Source organism: Leptodactylus fuscus, chromosome 6 (genome assembly GCF_031893055.1).
Source record: "Leptodactylus fuscus isolate aLepFus1 chromosome 6, aLepFus1.hap2, whole genome shotgun sequence".
Classification (NCBI taxonomy): domain Eukaryota; kingdom Metazoa; phylum Chordata; class Amphibia; order Anura; family Leptodactylidae; genus Leptodactylus; species Leptodactylus fuscus.
In genome coordinates this window covers 73,878,689-73,896,460 of record NC_134270.1, presented here as the reverse complement: position 1 = coordinate 73,896,460, position 17,772 = coordinate 73,878,689, and the positions used below count along the sequence as shown (strand labels likewise).

General features: G+C 42.9%; 1 protein-coding gene across 1 annotated transcript in view; it reads left to right on the top strand.

Annotated features, from left to right (window-relative positions):
* Window positions 1-17,772, top strand: part of LOC142210012 (testicular acid phosphatase homolog) — a 75,905-nt gene that overhangs the window by 41,959 nt on the left and 16,174 nt on the right. The window contains exon 7 of the mRNA XM_075279043.1: window positions 9,369-9,521. Within this exon, the coding sequence (XP_075135144.1) occupies window positions 9,369-9,521 (153 nt within the window). The remainder of the gene's footprint in view (window positions 1-9,368; window positions 9,522-17,772) is intronic.

Below are 17,772 nucleotides of genomic sequence, written 5' to 3'. Positions count from 1 at the left end.
ACACCTCTCCTCCAACTACTACTCCTCTTTTGCCTCTCCCAGCTATGGATACTGGGGTTGGTGATGCAGGGAGTCGTGACAGGGATCTGGTTACCTTTATTTAGGCCCAAGACAACTCCTGTCAGTGTCCTCCACTGCTCCTCCTGGCATGGAATGCAAAAATCCAGACAGCCGAACACCCATCTCAGGGCTGTCTCTAGATGAGCATGGGGCAGATAATAATCCTCCTAGAGGCTGTGTTGGCAGCCAATGAAGTGCTGATGAGTACCCCTGCAGACTGCAGGAAACCAAACTGCTCAGAAGCTGGCACACACTAGACTGAGCCCTCAACAGTTATCAAGGAGAACTAGATCTCCTATAACCCCACCCAGTGGCCTGTGATTGGCCAGGACTGAACCAAGGGAAAGGTTTGAACAATGAGGGGGGGAAATAACAAGGGCAAGCTCATCAAATCCACAATGACACCCCAGGAAATTATTTAAACACCTCTGGAATGCAACTGGGACAGCAGGGGAAGCATTCCTGGGGGCATCTAACATGCCCAAGTCCCAGGATCACCCCACTATCACAACTTTCAACTAGACTCTTTACAAACTCAATAGAACCTCTATGAAAGTTGAAAAATACTTGGAAACCTTTCCTCCACAATAGAATGGACAGAAACACAAATTTAAAGCTAAAGAAACATTAGCATGCACCCCTTCAAATCACGTTGCCCATGACAACCACAGATAGCATAGGCAATGGGAAATCCAACAGCCCCCACCCTTAACTGTCATTGTGTGTGTGTGTGTGTGTGTGTGTGTGTGTGTGTGTGTGTGTGTGTGTGCGAGATATGGTGAGACCTCCAAAAATTACTTTTCTGGCCCTTCAAGTGAGCCCTTCCAAATTAAGTTAGAGGCCCTTAAGCTGAGCTACCAGCAGAGATTGAGACCCTTGAGGTGACTCGAGCCTTTTACCAGCAGAGTTTTAGGCCCTTTAATTTAGTTCAGCCTTGCACCAGCAGAGTTTTTTGCCCTTTGGGTGAATTGAGCCTTTAAACAGCAGAGTTTTAGTTTTTGGCCCTTGGGGTGACTAGAGCCTTTCACCAGCAGTGTTTTATTTTGTGGCCCTTGAGATGACTAGAGCCTTGCACCAGCAATGTTTTTTTTTTTTTTTTTTGGCCCATGGGGTGAGTAGAGCCTTTAACCAGCAGTGTTTTCCTTTTTGGCCCTTGGGGTGAGTAGAGCCTTTAACAAGCAGTGTTTTATTTTTTGGCCCTTGGGGTGAGTTGAGCTTGTAACCAGCAGAGTTTTAGATTTTGGCCCTTGAGGTGACCCCTAAAAAATTTGATTTCAGGCCCTTGGGGGTGAGCCCTAAAACATAAATTTTCAGGCCCTTGGTTGTGAGCCCTAAAACATTAATCTCCAGTCCCTTGGGGGGAGCCCTAAAAAAGTTATTTTCAGGCCCTTGGGGGAGCCCTAAAACATTAATGTTTTTTTTTTTTAACTATTTATTTACGGTGAAGGTGGTGGTGTTGAAGGAAAAGGACGAGGACAAGGAGGAGGACAAGGAACTTGTGCGCTGGCACAGACACATGGAGCTGTGTCTCGTCAGTACTGTGGACGGGACATGCTGGTTGCGGGTCCACAATATCTGCTATCCACCCTAGTATAGTATAGTATAGGTTCCTGGTGCTCGGGCCTCGTCAGCACTACACCCTGCACCCCACTTGATGTTGTGGCACTGCTGGCTGCCCCTCTCCAGTATATAATTGGAGTCGAGCTACTGTGGCCTACATCCCCAGCTGGATTTCCTCGTCCTCATCCCCTTGTGCTACTGACGAGGGGCACTGCTGGCTGCCCCTCTCCAGTACCTGGACTGTGGACTGGATCCCGAGCTGGATTTCCATGTCCACGTCCTCGACCCCTTGTGCTACTGACAAGGAGCACTGCTGGCAGCCCCTCTCCAGTACCTGGACTGTGGACTGGATCCCGAGCTGGATTTCCACGTCCATGTGCCCGCACCCATCCCTTGATGCTACCCTGACGCATCATTTTCAGGTTCAGTGTATGTGTACACTGTTCCTGCAGTGTAGCTCTGAAAAGAGCTGTTGTTTATGAATGTTTTCCTGCCTAGCAAAAGCTACAATCTTTCTCATCCTCAGAACATTCTCTCCCTATCTCACCAAAACGCATCTGACATGAATATGGCTGACACTATTCTTATAAAAAGCACCAACTAAGTATCAATGTATAAATAACACAAAAAAAATTTTTGGTTTTAAATCTAATTTTATTATTACAAAAATTATTTTAAAAGTAAAGAATAATGGTATCAGGAAAACACAAACACATAAAAACATTTAAAAGCAACAGATGTCAAACAACAAGAGTGGAGGTTGCATTGGACTGAGCAGTTCCAGCAGGTGCATAATCTGCTAGAAAAAAAGCCTCACTAGTGGTGTAGGGGATAAAAACAGCCACAATTAATGTGTGTATAGAAGGGCCCTGTATTTTGTATATATAAATGTAAATAGGCTCCTATTGCCCACAATATCACAAGATCAGGGCACTTAATAGAAAAGTATCTGTAGCATTGCAAAAATCATACCCACATAACCACTATATAGTTAGAGCATATAAGGTAACAAAAACAATGTAAAGTTACACACACATGCCAGTATTACATGAACCAGTCTACATAGGACAAAAGATGTAAAGCATATACATAACCCACTGCTCACCAGCTGCGACCTCCACTCTGAGCCCCGACGGACTGTTTCGCCCCTGCTTCTTCAGGGGGCTACTATTCTTATAAATCCGAGGTCACCAGATTTAGCCAGCCAATGACTTTTTCCTATTTTTTTATGCCTACATTTTCCTGCTTCCTGTGCCACCTTCCATGCACAGTTATTGGTGCAAAAAAAGTGCCAGGGAAGGTGGGAGGGGATACAAATTTTTACTGCGTTTACCTCGTGGTAATCGATTGGAATCGAATATGTCGAATACCGTAATATTCACTCGAATATTTACTTGATCGAACGGTATTCGCTCATCTCTAGTAATGCTTTAAAAGAGAGTCCAGAGTTTATTTATGTCAAAGTGAATGAATAAAAGAGAAATCTAAATAGCATCAATACTTGGTGTGACCACTTTTTGGAGGAGTAATGGAAATGATGTTATGGACCTCATCATTGAGTCTGTCTGGGATTACATGAAGGATCTGACCAAGCCTACATTAAGAAATGATCTGTGGTTAGTTCTCCATGATATTTGGAACAACCTTCCTGCCAAATCCCCTCTGTGTGTACAAGTGTACCTGGAGGAATTGATGCTGTAGTGAAGGCAAAGGATGGTTACACCTAATGCTGATTTCATTTAGATTTTTCTTTTATTATTTCATTGAGCATTTTATTAATTGAGAAAAATAAAGTAACACTTCTATTTTCAAAGCATTTTTACATTGCAGCATTTTTTCTACACTTGCTTTTGCACAGTATAGTATGTTTGTGTAGGAGCTGCATATACAAAATGGTAGGAGAGTTTCAATTAGGACTTTTTGCAAAGTTGTTTCCTTTTTATATTAAATGCATTATAATAATAAAATGCTGTGAAATAACACATCCTTTATTCTATCGTTGACAGGATGTCCAAGTAGCTTTGACTAGTAGATGGTCAATAGGTGCAGAGCAGGGAGTAGTTATAAGAAGAATGATCGCATGTTTGGGGCTGCTGTATATGAGACACAGTTTCCTTTGCACACAGATCCATCTGCATTGGAGGAGGAATTTTATGTTAGGATGATTCATGTCATTGAGCTTGGTTAGGGATTGTGTCATTGTGCAGTCACTGACCTTAGTAATACTTAGAAACAGTTGGCAATGAACTTGCTCACCTGACAACCGGCTACATGTGGAATAAATGTTTCCGAAATACTGAAACTGCGCTTACATTGAGCTTCAACATAACTGGCTTGGTCTAGTGCAGTTTACACATGAATAATGTAATTTCACAAAGATTTATTTTATGAACTAGAAAGAAAGAGAATCCCATGATTATTCTGTATGACGTGCAACAGGAAACGTTCAGAAGCAGATGGCAAAAAAAGGCTTAATATTGTTCACGCTAATACTTATGCAAACATAAAGGCAGAGAAACCAGCTTTTCTGAAACCAAAAGAGTTTTAAAACTTTACCAAACTTAATTAGGAAAGATGGGGGCCCCCTGGCCTACACACATTATAACACTCCCTTTACTGGCCCCCAACATGGTATATCAATGCCTTTACTGATCCCCACACAGTATATTGTCCCTTTATAAGCCAACATACTATATATAACTTATGACTCTGTTATTGGCCCACATACAGTATACTGTCCCCATTACAGGCCCCCATACAGTATACTGTCCCCATTACAGGCCCCCATACAGTATACTGTCCCCTTTATAGGCTCCCATACTGTACTGCCTCTGTTACAGGACCCTCATACAGTGTGCCCATGTTACCGGCTCACATACAGTAAGTACCCATGTTACATGCCCCCATACAGTTAGTACCCGTGTTAGATGCCCCCATTATAGGCCCCACATAATATAGGGACTACAGGCTACCACAGAGGTATGAGGCTGGGATGACCAGGGTTGACTCTAACACTACTCACTGTGGACAGTCTGTCTCATTATAAATGGCGCTGCCCAGTTTCTTATGATAATGCATAATTCATCTCCAGATTTGTGGTCGTTTAAATACCCATATGAAATTGAAGATTTTCCTCTGTAGATTGGATAAGGAGGAAGAGGACACTGTGGTCGGAAGGGTATGGAAGAAGTAGAGAATGCGATGTAAAGTAACTATTTTAACTGAGTGAATATCTACCAACCCAGGAGAGGGTGAGGCAATGCCAGGCAACAAGATCCTTGAGGAGCTTTGGGATCAACGTGGCATAGTTTCTTTTGAAACAGGTGACTAGGGGACTGCAAGGGTTTATTTCAAGGTAGCGTAGATATTTATCTTGTGTCTGTAAACCAAAATTTAAGCCTATTTATTTTTTTGGTAGCTGAGGGTACATTACAATGTAATAGTTCAGATTTAGGATTATTAAGTTTAAGGCCTGAAAGTTGTGCAGACTGTGAGAGGTATTGATCAGGTTCGGGAGCGTGATCATGGGTTTTGTCACAATAAAGTGCTTGAAGAGCCCTTTGGAATTAACCAGTTATGCCCATGAACCTCAGAACTGGGGAAGGTAGACCTATAGCAAACTATTGAAAGATCTTTCAATATCTAAGGCCAGTAATGGAATAAGCTTGTGGTGAGAATTAGCCCAATGAATAATGTTACAAAGTTTTCTGACATCATCTGAGGCCTGTCTGTCTGGAATAAATCCTACCTGGTTGGAGTGTATGAGGGACAGAAGGAGGCCGTTCAATCCAGTGGTGATGATAGAAGAGGATAGTTTTATATCTAAGTTTAAGAGCAATATAGGTCTATAGTTAGCTGGGTAGTAGTGTATTTGCCTGGTTTGGTTATGGACACACTGAGCATATATTGGGGAAATTTACATCCTTACAGGACATGATTAAACATTTGGTAGAAGATGTGGCAAGAGGATAGCCTTAAATTTTTTTATAGTATACAGAGGAGAAGCCATCTGGCCCAGCAGCTTTTCCATTCTTAAGAATATCAATAACAGAGTCTAGTTCCTCCTTAGATTTGGGTTCATTTAAGGACACAGCTTGGGGAGTTGTGACAGTAGAGAGATGGACGGAGTGAAGAAAGGAGACAATCTTCAGAGGCTGGGCATAGGTGGGGCAGACTCTAAGTTCTGATAAAACTGGTGGAACTGTGAATAAATAGAATTAGGGTTGGAGATACTTTTTCCGCCCGACTTCTGTATTTGATATATTACGTTTAGCTTCTGGTGTGCCCTTAATCAGGTTTGTTAGTAAATTTATAAAATCTCACTTGGGTCCATTGGATAGTTTTTACAGTCCAATGTGTCAGGACAGAGTTAGGTTGACGTTTGACATTCCTGATACATTTAGCCAGACAGCGAGAAGGGTGAAGCCGAATAGCAGTTTCTAATTTTAACATTCTGTCTGAACTTGACACCGCTCTTTTTTCAGTCAAGAAGCCTCTGATACAAGGGTGTCCCTAAGTGTGGCCTTATGAGCTGCCCAATTAATAGCTGGCTCGGTATCTGACGCGTTATTTTGTGCAAAGAACTTGTATGCGAGATCAATAACTTGATGCCAGGGTCAGTCAGGAATGTCTGAAATCAGCTTCCACAGCTTTTACCGAGGCTCCATCTTTGGGGAAGATTTCCGTCGCCTGTAACAAGATTGATGGCTCCCAAGGCTTGTCTGGCATATACTTTTATTACAGGCTTCTGTATGCAGCCTGAAATAGAAGTAGCTGTATTTTGCAATGCATTAGCTTTAAGTGTGTGTGTTTTGTGACAGAGACCATAGTCAGTTTACCGTGGGGGTGTAATGTAAGCCCCAAAGATAGTAGCTAGATAGACCAATTGGGTCATTCCTTTAATGGCCCTCTAGCCAGAGTGTGGATGTCATCACATTGGATGTGGATAGAACTCTTTCCATGCAGGTCACTAAGCCTTTCTTAGTAATATGATAGGTGGTGTAGGAGATTGAAGTAGCTATCAGAAATCAACACAATGAATTGAGCTACATTGCATCACGTCCAGCCCTCAGTTGTTAATGTTAGCTAGTCTCATTTTATTAGCCCCATTATATATAAGCTCCCTCTATTATGGGTAGCTATATATGTAATTTTTAATAGCATTAATAAAAAGTTATTTTTTAGTGTACTTTCGTTAGGTTTTGGAAATTTAATTTTGGTACATATACCTACTATTGATTTTTAGGTTTGATTTACTCATGTTTTTTTTATTTTGGTCTCCGGATATGGCACGGTTCCTGTCGGTGGAAATCAACCATGAGAGATGGCTAAGTGACAATAGAGAGGCTTTTTCGGAAGCTGACCTTCCAGCTCAGACACAAGCTTTAAATATTTCAGCAGCATTTAGACAGCTTACTCCTTGGATATTGTAAGCCAGTGGCTGGGATAATATTGGAGGGGGTGTACATCTCACCCAGATTGCTTAGATGGGTGAGGTGGTGAAAATCCAGAAAAGTTTGGTTTTCCACAAACAGCTTGGTTTGCTGAGCATTGTTTAGTGTTGTGCACTGGGCTGGATTTTTAGGGAATGGCAGGTAGGTTGGTAGTAGGACTTGTCATTCCCATCCCCTCCAGTCCACACATTGAGGGCGCTCCTACAGGAGCCCAGCTGTGTCACGTTGTCTTCATTAGCGAGGTATAAGAAGTCTGCTCTCATAGCAGACTGGGTCAGCGCTTGGCTGGAAAGCCACCTAGGAAGTTGTTACTGCCTGACAGGTTCCTGACTATTTGAACTGGTTTCTATTATAGGTGAGGCAACCAACTTTTCTTTAGTTAGAGACCAGATGGGCAGGTGTTTATTTAGTATTTTTCTTTGCTGCTGCATGAACCACTGTCTGTTGGAGTGAATAAAACTCTACATTTTGGACTGACATCTTGGAGCCTGTGTCTATGCCAATCACCTAGCAACCCCAGACTCTGACAGTATATAAGGATAATATGCATTCATTCTGGGAAATACAAATGATTGAGGCAAAATATTAAGCTGGTGAAGAAATTTGAGACCAAGCCAGAATTTGAATGCAAAGAATTATTGTTACAAAAAACAATTGAGAAGTTTGTGTCTTACACAAAAGAGAGAAAACGCTACCAATTTTAAAGGGATCTGAAAGATTTTAAGGAGGGCTGGGTGTTTGAATTTTGCTGCTAAACAATCTGGTAATACCAGGATACAGAGGTTTCCTCCTCTGAGTGTGACGGTTCTGATAGCGATACCTGTAGGAAAAATATAGACAAATCTACTCTGTCACCTCCACCTCAAAAACATCTACAGAATACACCCTTTCCTTACCAGAGATATATTAAAGACACTTATTGTTGCTCTGATTCATTCTCGCCTTGACTACTGTAACTCCTTACTAATCGGTCTTCCCCTCACTAAACTCTCCCCTCTACAATCTATTCTGAATGCAGCGGCCAGGCTCATCTATCAGTCTAGACACTACAGCGATGCCTCTGGTCTGTGCCAGTCGCTACATTGGCTGCCTATTCATTATAGAATAAAATATAAAGTTATCACTCTCATCCACAAGGCTCTCCATAATGCCGCACCTCCCTACATTTCCTCCCTCATCTCTATCTACCGCCCAACCCGTGTTCTCTGTTCACTCAATGACCTAACACTTACATGCTCTATTATCAGAACTTCCCATGCTCGTATACAAGACTTCTCCCGAGCTGCACCACTTCCCTGGAATGCTCTATCCAGGACAATCAGAATAACTCCCAATTTCTACAGCTTCAAGCGCAAATTAAAGACACATCTTTTCAGACAGGCCTATCACAATTCTTAATGTAAACCCTTCCGTACCGTCATTAGAATCCCCAAAATTTAACCCTCCTCTGTTCCAGTTCCCACATTACCCCACGATATGATGCCATTTCAGGCTAACTCTATATGTCCAAGCACCATCCACATGTTAAAGGACACGACTAGTGACGGCTCAAAGTTTTATGTTTGTGTAATGAAAGTCACCTCGATTACAAAATTGTCTGACCACTGTATAAGCAACCTCTGATGCCCCTGCTACCACTTGTGTCACCCCCTCTACCTCATAGATTGTAAGCTCTTGTGAGCAGGGCCCTCAGTCCCATTGTGTGAAATGACTTTCTTTGTAATGTATCTTTCTGTCTGTATTTGAACCCTACAAATTGTACAGTTCTGCGGAATATGTTGGCGCTATATAAATAAAATTTATTATTATTATTATTTTATTCTATTTTCTATTTCATATACTGCAATATTTCATTGAATTGTTTTTATATTACACTTAATCCCATACTGTCAGGTGGCATGATTGATACAATAGTACATTAAGATGCTTCTGCATCACAACATACTGTTATTTCAAAAAATGTTACAGGGATGCTTATGAGATTAACGTGGGGGTCTTCAGAATCCCCCCCTCCCCAGTATTAATTTTCCTTGTATTATCTATATGTTTGTCTGTTTGCATGCTTTTTAGCTTTGATCCATTACGGTGAAGCTATGATCAGTAACTGTTATTTATCTGTATTGAGTTTGAGGTCTTGTAGTTTCACCTCCAGCCTCATCAGTGTCTTGGCTTACTGCTGTTCCAGACCCTTATGTTTTGTACTGGAACTCTGCTGTTGCAGATTGGCTGCTTTGTATAAGTGTAAGCAAATTGATGCTTACAATGATTTTGTTCATTGTTGCTTTCCACACTCAGATCTATGTGCGCAGTACTGACTATGACAGGACCTTGATGAGTGCTCAAGCAAACCTTGCCGGATTGTATCCTCCAAATGGAACCCAGCAGTGGCATCCAGATTTTCCATGGCAGCCAATTCCAGTGCATACTGTACCTGTTTCTCAGGACAGGGTAATATACAATATCATTGTGTATACATACCATATCTGTAGTCCAGGACATTTTTCTGTCCTACAAGTTAAGTTCCACTTCTGAAATCACTGAAATTGTATGATGACCATTTTCTTGATTTACTTTTTATTTATACCATTTTGGGGAATTTCTATTGTTTTGATCACTAAACAGCAAAAAAACAGTGGTTTGTAAAGATTTTTTTTCTCCACTATAGCATTCACCATATGGGAAAAAAGAGGACTTTTCATGTGCTCTGACATTAGCAGTATTATATACCACTAGTAAGCTGACTGAAGCCAGCTTTGCCAGTATGCTCTTAGTGCCAGAGACAAGGCTATGGAAGAGTACTGTCAGGGAAGTCAGTGCTCTGTCAGCTTTCTAGTACTATATAATACCGCCAATGTCAGAGGGCATGAAAGGTCATCTTTTTGTCATCTGATGTCATCTAATTTCCATCAGAACAGGAAGGAGGCTATCAAAGAAAAGATCAGTCTGAAACGAAGGGAGATATTAAGAGGCTCAGACTTCTGACAGTTAATCTTAAAGTTGTCTATATGTTGTAAGGTTTGGGGTTCTCTCAGTAGGGCCAGAAAAAAGGTATGAGGGTCAGATAAGAAAAAGAGGAGGTCATGGCATAGACTACGATACTATTGTCCTGGTTCCCCAACTGGAGATTTCTGGAATCGTCCTTATCATCCACAGCAAAGGGTTCAACGTCAGGACAAAGATCAAGGGAAATAGGGGACGAACCTGGTGCGTACCATTTTGGATCGGGAAGGAGGGTGATGGGACCCCATTAACCATCATTGTGGCAGAGGGTGAGGTATAGATGGCAGGCCAATGTGCTGCAGAACTGAGAATAGGAGGGGCTAACCTACCCTATTGAATGCCTTTTCAGCGCTGGTAGAAAGAAGGTAGAATGGGAGGGAATTCGTCTCAGCATGGCGTATGATGTTTATAACTTTTGTGGTGTTATTTCTGGACTCCCACAGAATACAAACCCCGCCTGATCCAGGTGAATCAGACCGGGAAGGAGTGACGCCAGTCCCATTGCCAATATAAATGCAAATAATTTGAGATTGGCAATTAATTTGAGATTAGCAGGGAGATGAGTCAGAAAGATAAGATAAGATATTCCTTTAATAGTCCCACAATGGGGAAATTTCAGTGATACAGTTTCATAGATGGTATAGTAGTATATAACAGGAGAGAAACACATAGAAGCTCATGGCAGATAGAGGAAATCCTAGGAATAATAGCAACTAAAACGAAAGAAACACAGACACACTGCAGGATCATTTAGTTCTCTGTGCGGAGTGATGTTAATAATACAGCCGAATGTGGTTGGAGGACACGAGGAGGGGGTCACAGCATGTAGATATAACAGGCAGAAAAACATTGTTTGCAGAGGTGGGGGACATATGCAGCTACCATGATAACATGTGGTAGTTCTTTGGTATGTAGTGAGATCTCCTGCTCACAGCTGATAGTTCGGTATCTTGCATCAGCATTATTGTCCATTAACCACAAAAGAAAAAAAAAAAAATGCCCCAAATGTCCTTCATCACAAGCCCTCCTCCTCCTTACCACTGTGTTCTACTGCCCCAAAGAAGTCTGAAGCCATCCAGATATACATGGTGCTGTTCTCTTGCCAAGCTTCCATAAACTCCTGGGGTAGGTGGGTGATGGTAGGTTTCAAGGCTGTAGCAGAGTCCCACGTGTACACAGTAATAGAAAGAAATACCAGTCGGCTGTAGGCATCCTCACACATCAGCAATAGACACCAAAAATCATCTCCTTGAACGAAGAAGTCCACACTTCCATGTAGGTTTTCCTCCATGCCGCATGGTGTCCTGGGGGGATGGTAATAGGCACATGTGTAGAAACAGGAAACCAGCTGAACCAGGTCTTGAGTCCATGCTTTACAATAGGAACAAAAAACTCCACAGGGTCTTCCATTTGATTTATAGTTGCTAATTCATAGTGCTAGTTTTCTTGGTTACAGGATTTTTGAAGATACAGAGAAAAAGAGTGAGAAAGGAAAGATAAGGTTGCTCCCAGCTTGGAGCCCTGTATCGAGGCAGCCACTAAGGGCACCAGGAAGAGGAGGAAACTCGTGCATATAGAAACTTCTGATGCTATTCATTTAGGATCAGTCGCTTTAGGTCCCCTTCCCATGAAGACTTGCGGCATGAAGTTGTGAGCTCGCGGTTTCCTAAATGACCTGGCTGGATTTATTTCCATATTCATAAAAAATACATCATCCTCTAGCTAGCAGTGATTTAGTGCACACATCTAATTTCTCTCAGACACTTACGAGCTGAGAAAGGGGCCTCATATGTTGAGATAGCATGTGAGTGCTTGCGAGATTGCTCTAAGAGGGATATCTCTTCCAGAATACCCGCTAACTTGCATGTTCTCTCTTTTTTTCCCCCATATTTCTTGTATGGGCCATTTATATATTTATACATTTTATCATATCTTCTCTTAAATGCCTCTTCTCCATAATAAACAGATTTAAATTCTGTGCTCTCTCCTCATAGCTGAGGTCCTCCATGCTCCTTATCTAGCCTTTTCCAACTCTAGGACATTATTTCTATGAACTGAGGCCCAGAACTGAACTGCATATTCTAGATGGGGGCACACCAATGATTTAGAAACTGGTAATATTACTTCTCTGTCCCACGAGTGCATGTACCTTGCAATACACGACAATATTCTGCTGGTCTTAGAAGCAGCTGACTGACATTGTATGGTGTAATTTAACCTATGATCTACAAGTACACCCAGGTCCTTCTCCACCAGTGACTCTCCCAGCTTTACTCCCCTTAGGACATATGTGACATAGAATATTTATTTACCCAGATACGTAACGTTGCATTCATCTACACTGAACCTCATATGCCATGTGGATGCTCTAACAACGAATCTATCCAAGTCTGCTTGTAACCTACGTACATCCTTCATAGACTATACGATATAGCTTGATGTCATCTGCAAATATAGAGATGGTATTAATCCCAATTCTACATCTTCTTCCTGTTTTCTGTAGATTTCTTTGCATCAGCCCCCCTCACTTATCAGCACACAGATGATCACAGATAACTTGTATATGCAGAATCCATCACTCACAACAGAGGATTTTACAGCTTATCTACTTTTCTCTCTACCAATGACCTTTGCCTAGGTCACAGAGCACATGCCTTAGAGTACTCTCCCATACAAGTGAATAGAGTCTGCTTCAGATCAAGATGTCTATGGCCTATAGTCCTTATATAGAGGGGCGGATCCAGGGCCGGTGCGGCCCAGACCTAACAAAATGCAGGACGGGTCGGTCAGTTAGAAGCGCGAGGCCATTAAAGGGGTATTCTCATGTCCCTTACTCATCAGTCTTTGCTGCTGTAAACTCTTCTTTCTTCCTGGTTTTCTTGCATCAATTGGTGGGCAGGGTTTCATATGCAAAGCCAGCGCCGAGATGACGTGGCTTCTATGCCGCTGGTATTTGGTGCACGCTTCCAATGCAGCTAGGCATCGGACATACAGCTTTATAAATAGATGGTGAGACCAGTCCCCCAGCCTTCACATATCTCACTCATTTCCCCCTCCTCTATCTGAGAGCAGGAAGCTAGGTCACATATGTGGTGCAGACACAGGAACTAGTTAAAAAAAACGCCTCAAAAACGCATTTTTAGGGCTAATTTTTTCAAAAATTACCCCCCAGACTCCCCGGTAAGTAGGGCCCCACCAAAGTCAATTGCCCAGGGCTCCGCAAAGCCTGGATCCGCCACTGCTTATATATAAAATAAGAAGTCACAGAGTGTTTTAGGTTTAGTGGCAAAAGTTGGAATTGCAAGATTTTTAGAATATTTTTATTTTAATTCTTAAAAATATGTTTAACATAAAAACTTGATTTAAATAATAGATAACTTCCTGGTAACACATTCCCTTTAAGTTAAAGCTGTTTTCTATCTCCAAGGTCTCTGGGGTTAGTGAATGAAAACCTGTACAAATCTAATACTTCTCGCTGCGGAGAGTCTGATTCAGTTGTATTGAGTCTAGACATTCCACAGATGATAAACAGGCTGACTATGAGGATGGGAGAGAAGTTTAGGATGCTCGTATATTAGGCTCACAGAGAATCACACAGCACATTAAAGGGCATATACACTATTAAACATCAACACTTGTAAATACACTACATAACATATTCTAACCCTAGATTCCACAACTGAGTTTCATGGGACCGTGTTTTACTGGCCTGGACTTCATGCTGGGAGAGGAATTCTTAGCATCATAGTTATCTATGCTCAAAACGACAGTACGGGACAGTATGTCGAAGAGCGGCAAGGACTACTAGCATCATGGATAATAACTATAACACTAGGACTCCCACTCCTGGCATATTGGTCAGGCTGGTAAATCTGGCGAACACACTGACCAAATTTCACAGGTGAAACTTGTTCATGTAGATCTAGTCTTAGCTACATTCCATACTATAATCCAGAGCTGCATTCACAATGAAGCTGGGTGTCATTGGTACACATCAAAGTCCCTAATATCTTAGCCTTTTACATATAATGTGACGGGAGAGTTTGTCTTTATATATCAGTTTACTATGTAGCATTTGGGGAAAAAAAATAGACAAAACTGGACATTCAACAGTAACACTCTAAGGAGGCATTCACGTTACCACCGCTGTCTGCCCCAAGGTTTTCATCCTAAACCCCGTGGAAACTGGACAGAGGACGGCTTGCTAGCAGTCAGCTTTAAAACGCATTCATTTTAATGGGTTTTTAAGGGCTCGTTCACATGTGAACAAAGGGGCGGATTTTGACAGCGGATTTCACTTCAAAATCCGCTCCTTTACAATGGTGGTCTATGCAGACCGCCGGGCTTCTTTTTTCCGCTAGCAGTGGGCTGCTGCTAGCGGAGAAAAGAAGCGACATGTCCTTTCTTCAGGTGGAAGCCGCGGCGCGCTGGACCGCGGCTTTCGCCTAGCGGCAGCACCCTCCTCTGTCGGCTCATTCATTTGAACTGACATAGGAGGGGAAAGCCGCGACCACGATGGTCGTGGCAGGCGGGTTTTGACCAGAGAAAAACGCGTCTCGCCGCGTCTCTCTCTGTGTCAAAACCCGCGCGGGTGCCCCACGTCTGAACTAGCCCTAAAGGTAACTGCTGGTGTCCGTATGCAGCCTCTGCCTGGAAACCGCTTTTTTTGCACGGACACAAAGTTGTACATGCAAGACTTTAAGTCCAAGCAAAAAAAAAACAAAAAACGGTTTCCAGGCGAAGAGGCCGCATATGGACAACAGCGGTTACCTTAAAAAAAACTTTAAAATCAATGCGTTTTAAAGCTGACCGCTGGCAAGTAGTCCTCTGTCCAGTTTCCCGGGGTTTAGGATGGAAACCTCTGGGCAGACAGCGGCGGTAGTGTGAACGCCCCTTAACATACAGGTGCTCCTTTCTCTCCTCTAACACATTGTAATGAGTTTTTCAGGTCATAACAACAAACCTAACCATTTTCTCAAACCTAAAAAGTATGTGACATGTAGTCCAATGATTCTGGTTTCTTTACACTATAACTGCCCTGTGATGTTTCATAAAAGTACACACAACCATGATAATCCACTAAGGGATGGCTCTTGACATTATGAGATATATGGATGGTTGTAAATAGTATGAGATATGAAGCTGATGGGGATCTTATACTCGTAATAGTTGTTGACAGAACAGTACAAGTGACCTTGCATTGCTCAGATAAGCGCATATTTTAGCTGGATAAATACAGAACTGGCCTCAAGCAGCACTATGTTCCTGAGCTGCAAATCTGTCATTGTACATTGCTTCACATACAGTGGTTCACTAGGTGTTTATAGAATCAATACACAACGTGAACCACCAAAATCCAGATTGTCTATAAGTAGAGATGAGCGAACACTAAAATGTTCGAGGTTCGAAATTCGATTCGAACAGCCGCTCACTGTCGAGTGTTCGAACGGGTTTCGAACCCCATTATAGTCTATGGGGAACATATACTCGTTAAGGGGGAAACCCAAATCCGTGTCTGGAGGGTCACCAAGTCCACTATGACACCCCAGGAAATGATACCAACACCCTGGAATGACACTGGGACAGCAGGGGAAGCATGTCTGGGGGCATAAAAGTCACTTTATTTCATGGAAATCCCTGTCAGCTTGCGATTTTCGCAAGCTAACTTTTCCCCATAGGAATGCATTGGCCAGCGCTGATTGGCGAGAGTACGGAATTCGACCAATCAGCGCTGGCTCTGCTGGAGGAGGCGGTCTAAGATCGCTCCACACCAGTCTCCATTCAGGTCTGACCTTAGACTCCGCCTCCTCCGGCAGAGCCAGCGCTGATTGGCCGAAGGCTGGCCAATGCATTCCTATGGGAATGCAGAGACTTAGCAGTGCTGAGCCAGTTCTGCTCAACTACACCGTGTGCCGAGTATGCACACTCGGCTTTGCTACATCAGATGTAGCAGAGCCGAAGGTGCACTAGAACCCTTATGCACACTCGGCTCTGCTATATCAGATGGGCTGACCGGCACACGGTGTAGTTGAGCAGAACTGGCTCAGCACTGCTAAGTCTCTGCAGTAGCAGGCTCTGTTACATCAGATGTAGCAGAGCCGAGTGTGCACACTCGGCTCTGATATATCAGATGGGCTGACCGGGACACGGTGTAGTTGAGCAGAACTGGCTCAGCACTGCTAAGTCTCTGCAGTAGCAGGCTCTGCTACATCAGATGTAGCAGAGCCGAGTGTGCACACTCGGCTCTGCTACATCTGATGTAGCAGAGCCGAGTGTGCACACTCGGCACACGGTGTAGTTGAGCAGAACTGGCTCAGCACTGCTAAGTCTCTGCATTCCCATAGGAATGCATTGGCCAGCCTTCGGCCAATCAGCGCTGGCTCTGCCGGAGGAGGCGGAGTCTAAGGTCGGACCTGAATGGAGACTGGTGTGGAGCGATCTTAGACTCCGCCTCCTCCAGCAGAGCCAGGGCTGATTGGTCGAATTCCGTACTCTGGCCAATCAGCGCTGTCCAATGCATTCCTATGGGAAAAAGTTTATGTCACAAAAATCACAATTACACACCCGATAGAGCCCCAAAAAGTTATTTTTAATAACATTCCTACCTAAATAAAGGTTATCCCTAGCTATCCCTGCCTGTACAGCTATCCCTGTCTCTTAGTCACAAAGTTCACATTCTCATATGACCCGGATTTGAAATCCACTATTCGTCTAAAATGGAGGTCACCTGATTTCGGCAGCCAATGACTTTTTCCGATTTTTTCCAATGCCTCCGGTGTCGTAGTTCCTGTCCCACCTCCCCTGCGCTGTTATTGGTGCAAAAAAAGCGCCAGGGAAGGTGGGAGGGGAATCAAATTTTTTTGGAGTTTGCCACGTGATGTTCGATTCGAATCGAACACATCGAACAGCCTGATATCCGATCGAACATGTGTTCGATAGAACACTGTTCGCTCATCTCTATCTATAAGCATTGTAGCTGGTATCCAGACCAGAAATTCATTAAGTGTTGGGAAGATGTAGAGAGTACTCATACTTTCAAAACATCCAGTATTAGCAGGATCTAGTTAAAGGGATTCTATCATTAGAATCCCCTTTTCTACAAAGAACACATTGGAATAGTCTTCAGAAAGGCTATTCTTCTCTTACCTTTCTATTTCTGATCCGCATTGCCGTTCCTGAGAATTTTGTTTTTTTATTACTTATGCAAATGAGTCTTCAGAAAGTACAGGGGGCGTTCTTACATGAACGTCCATTTGGCCACAGGAAAATGGCCGAACGGACATGCGCAGTCATCTCTGCCGGCTGATGACGCAGCGCAGAGGCATCGGCAGAAAAAGACAGAAGTGTCACGTGAGAGTTTTCGGTGTGCACGCCCCCTGTGCTTTCTGAGGACTCATTTGCATAAGGAATATAAAAGAAAATTCTCAGGAACAGCAGCACGGATCAGTAAAAGAAAGGTAGGGAAAAATAGCCTTTCTAAAGGCTATTCCAAAATGGTCTTTGTAGAAAAAGGGTTTCTAATGACAGAATCCCTTTAAAGCAGAGTATTTACTAAGGATGTAGTAAAACTGACAATTTCGAGAGAACAGCGTCTGCTTGAAAATCATGAATTTGGTGTATGTGTTTTAAATACATCTGAATAGGAGCCCTGTTTTTATGGCACCCTCCTCATGCTGGATGTTTTCCAAGTATCAATACT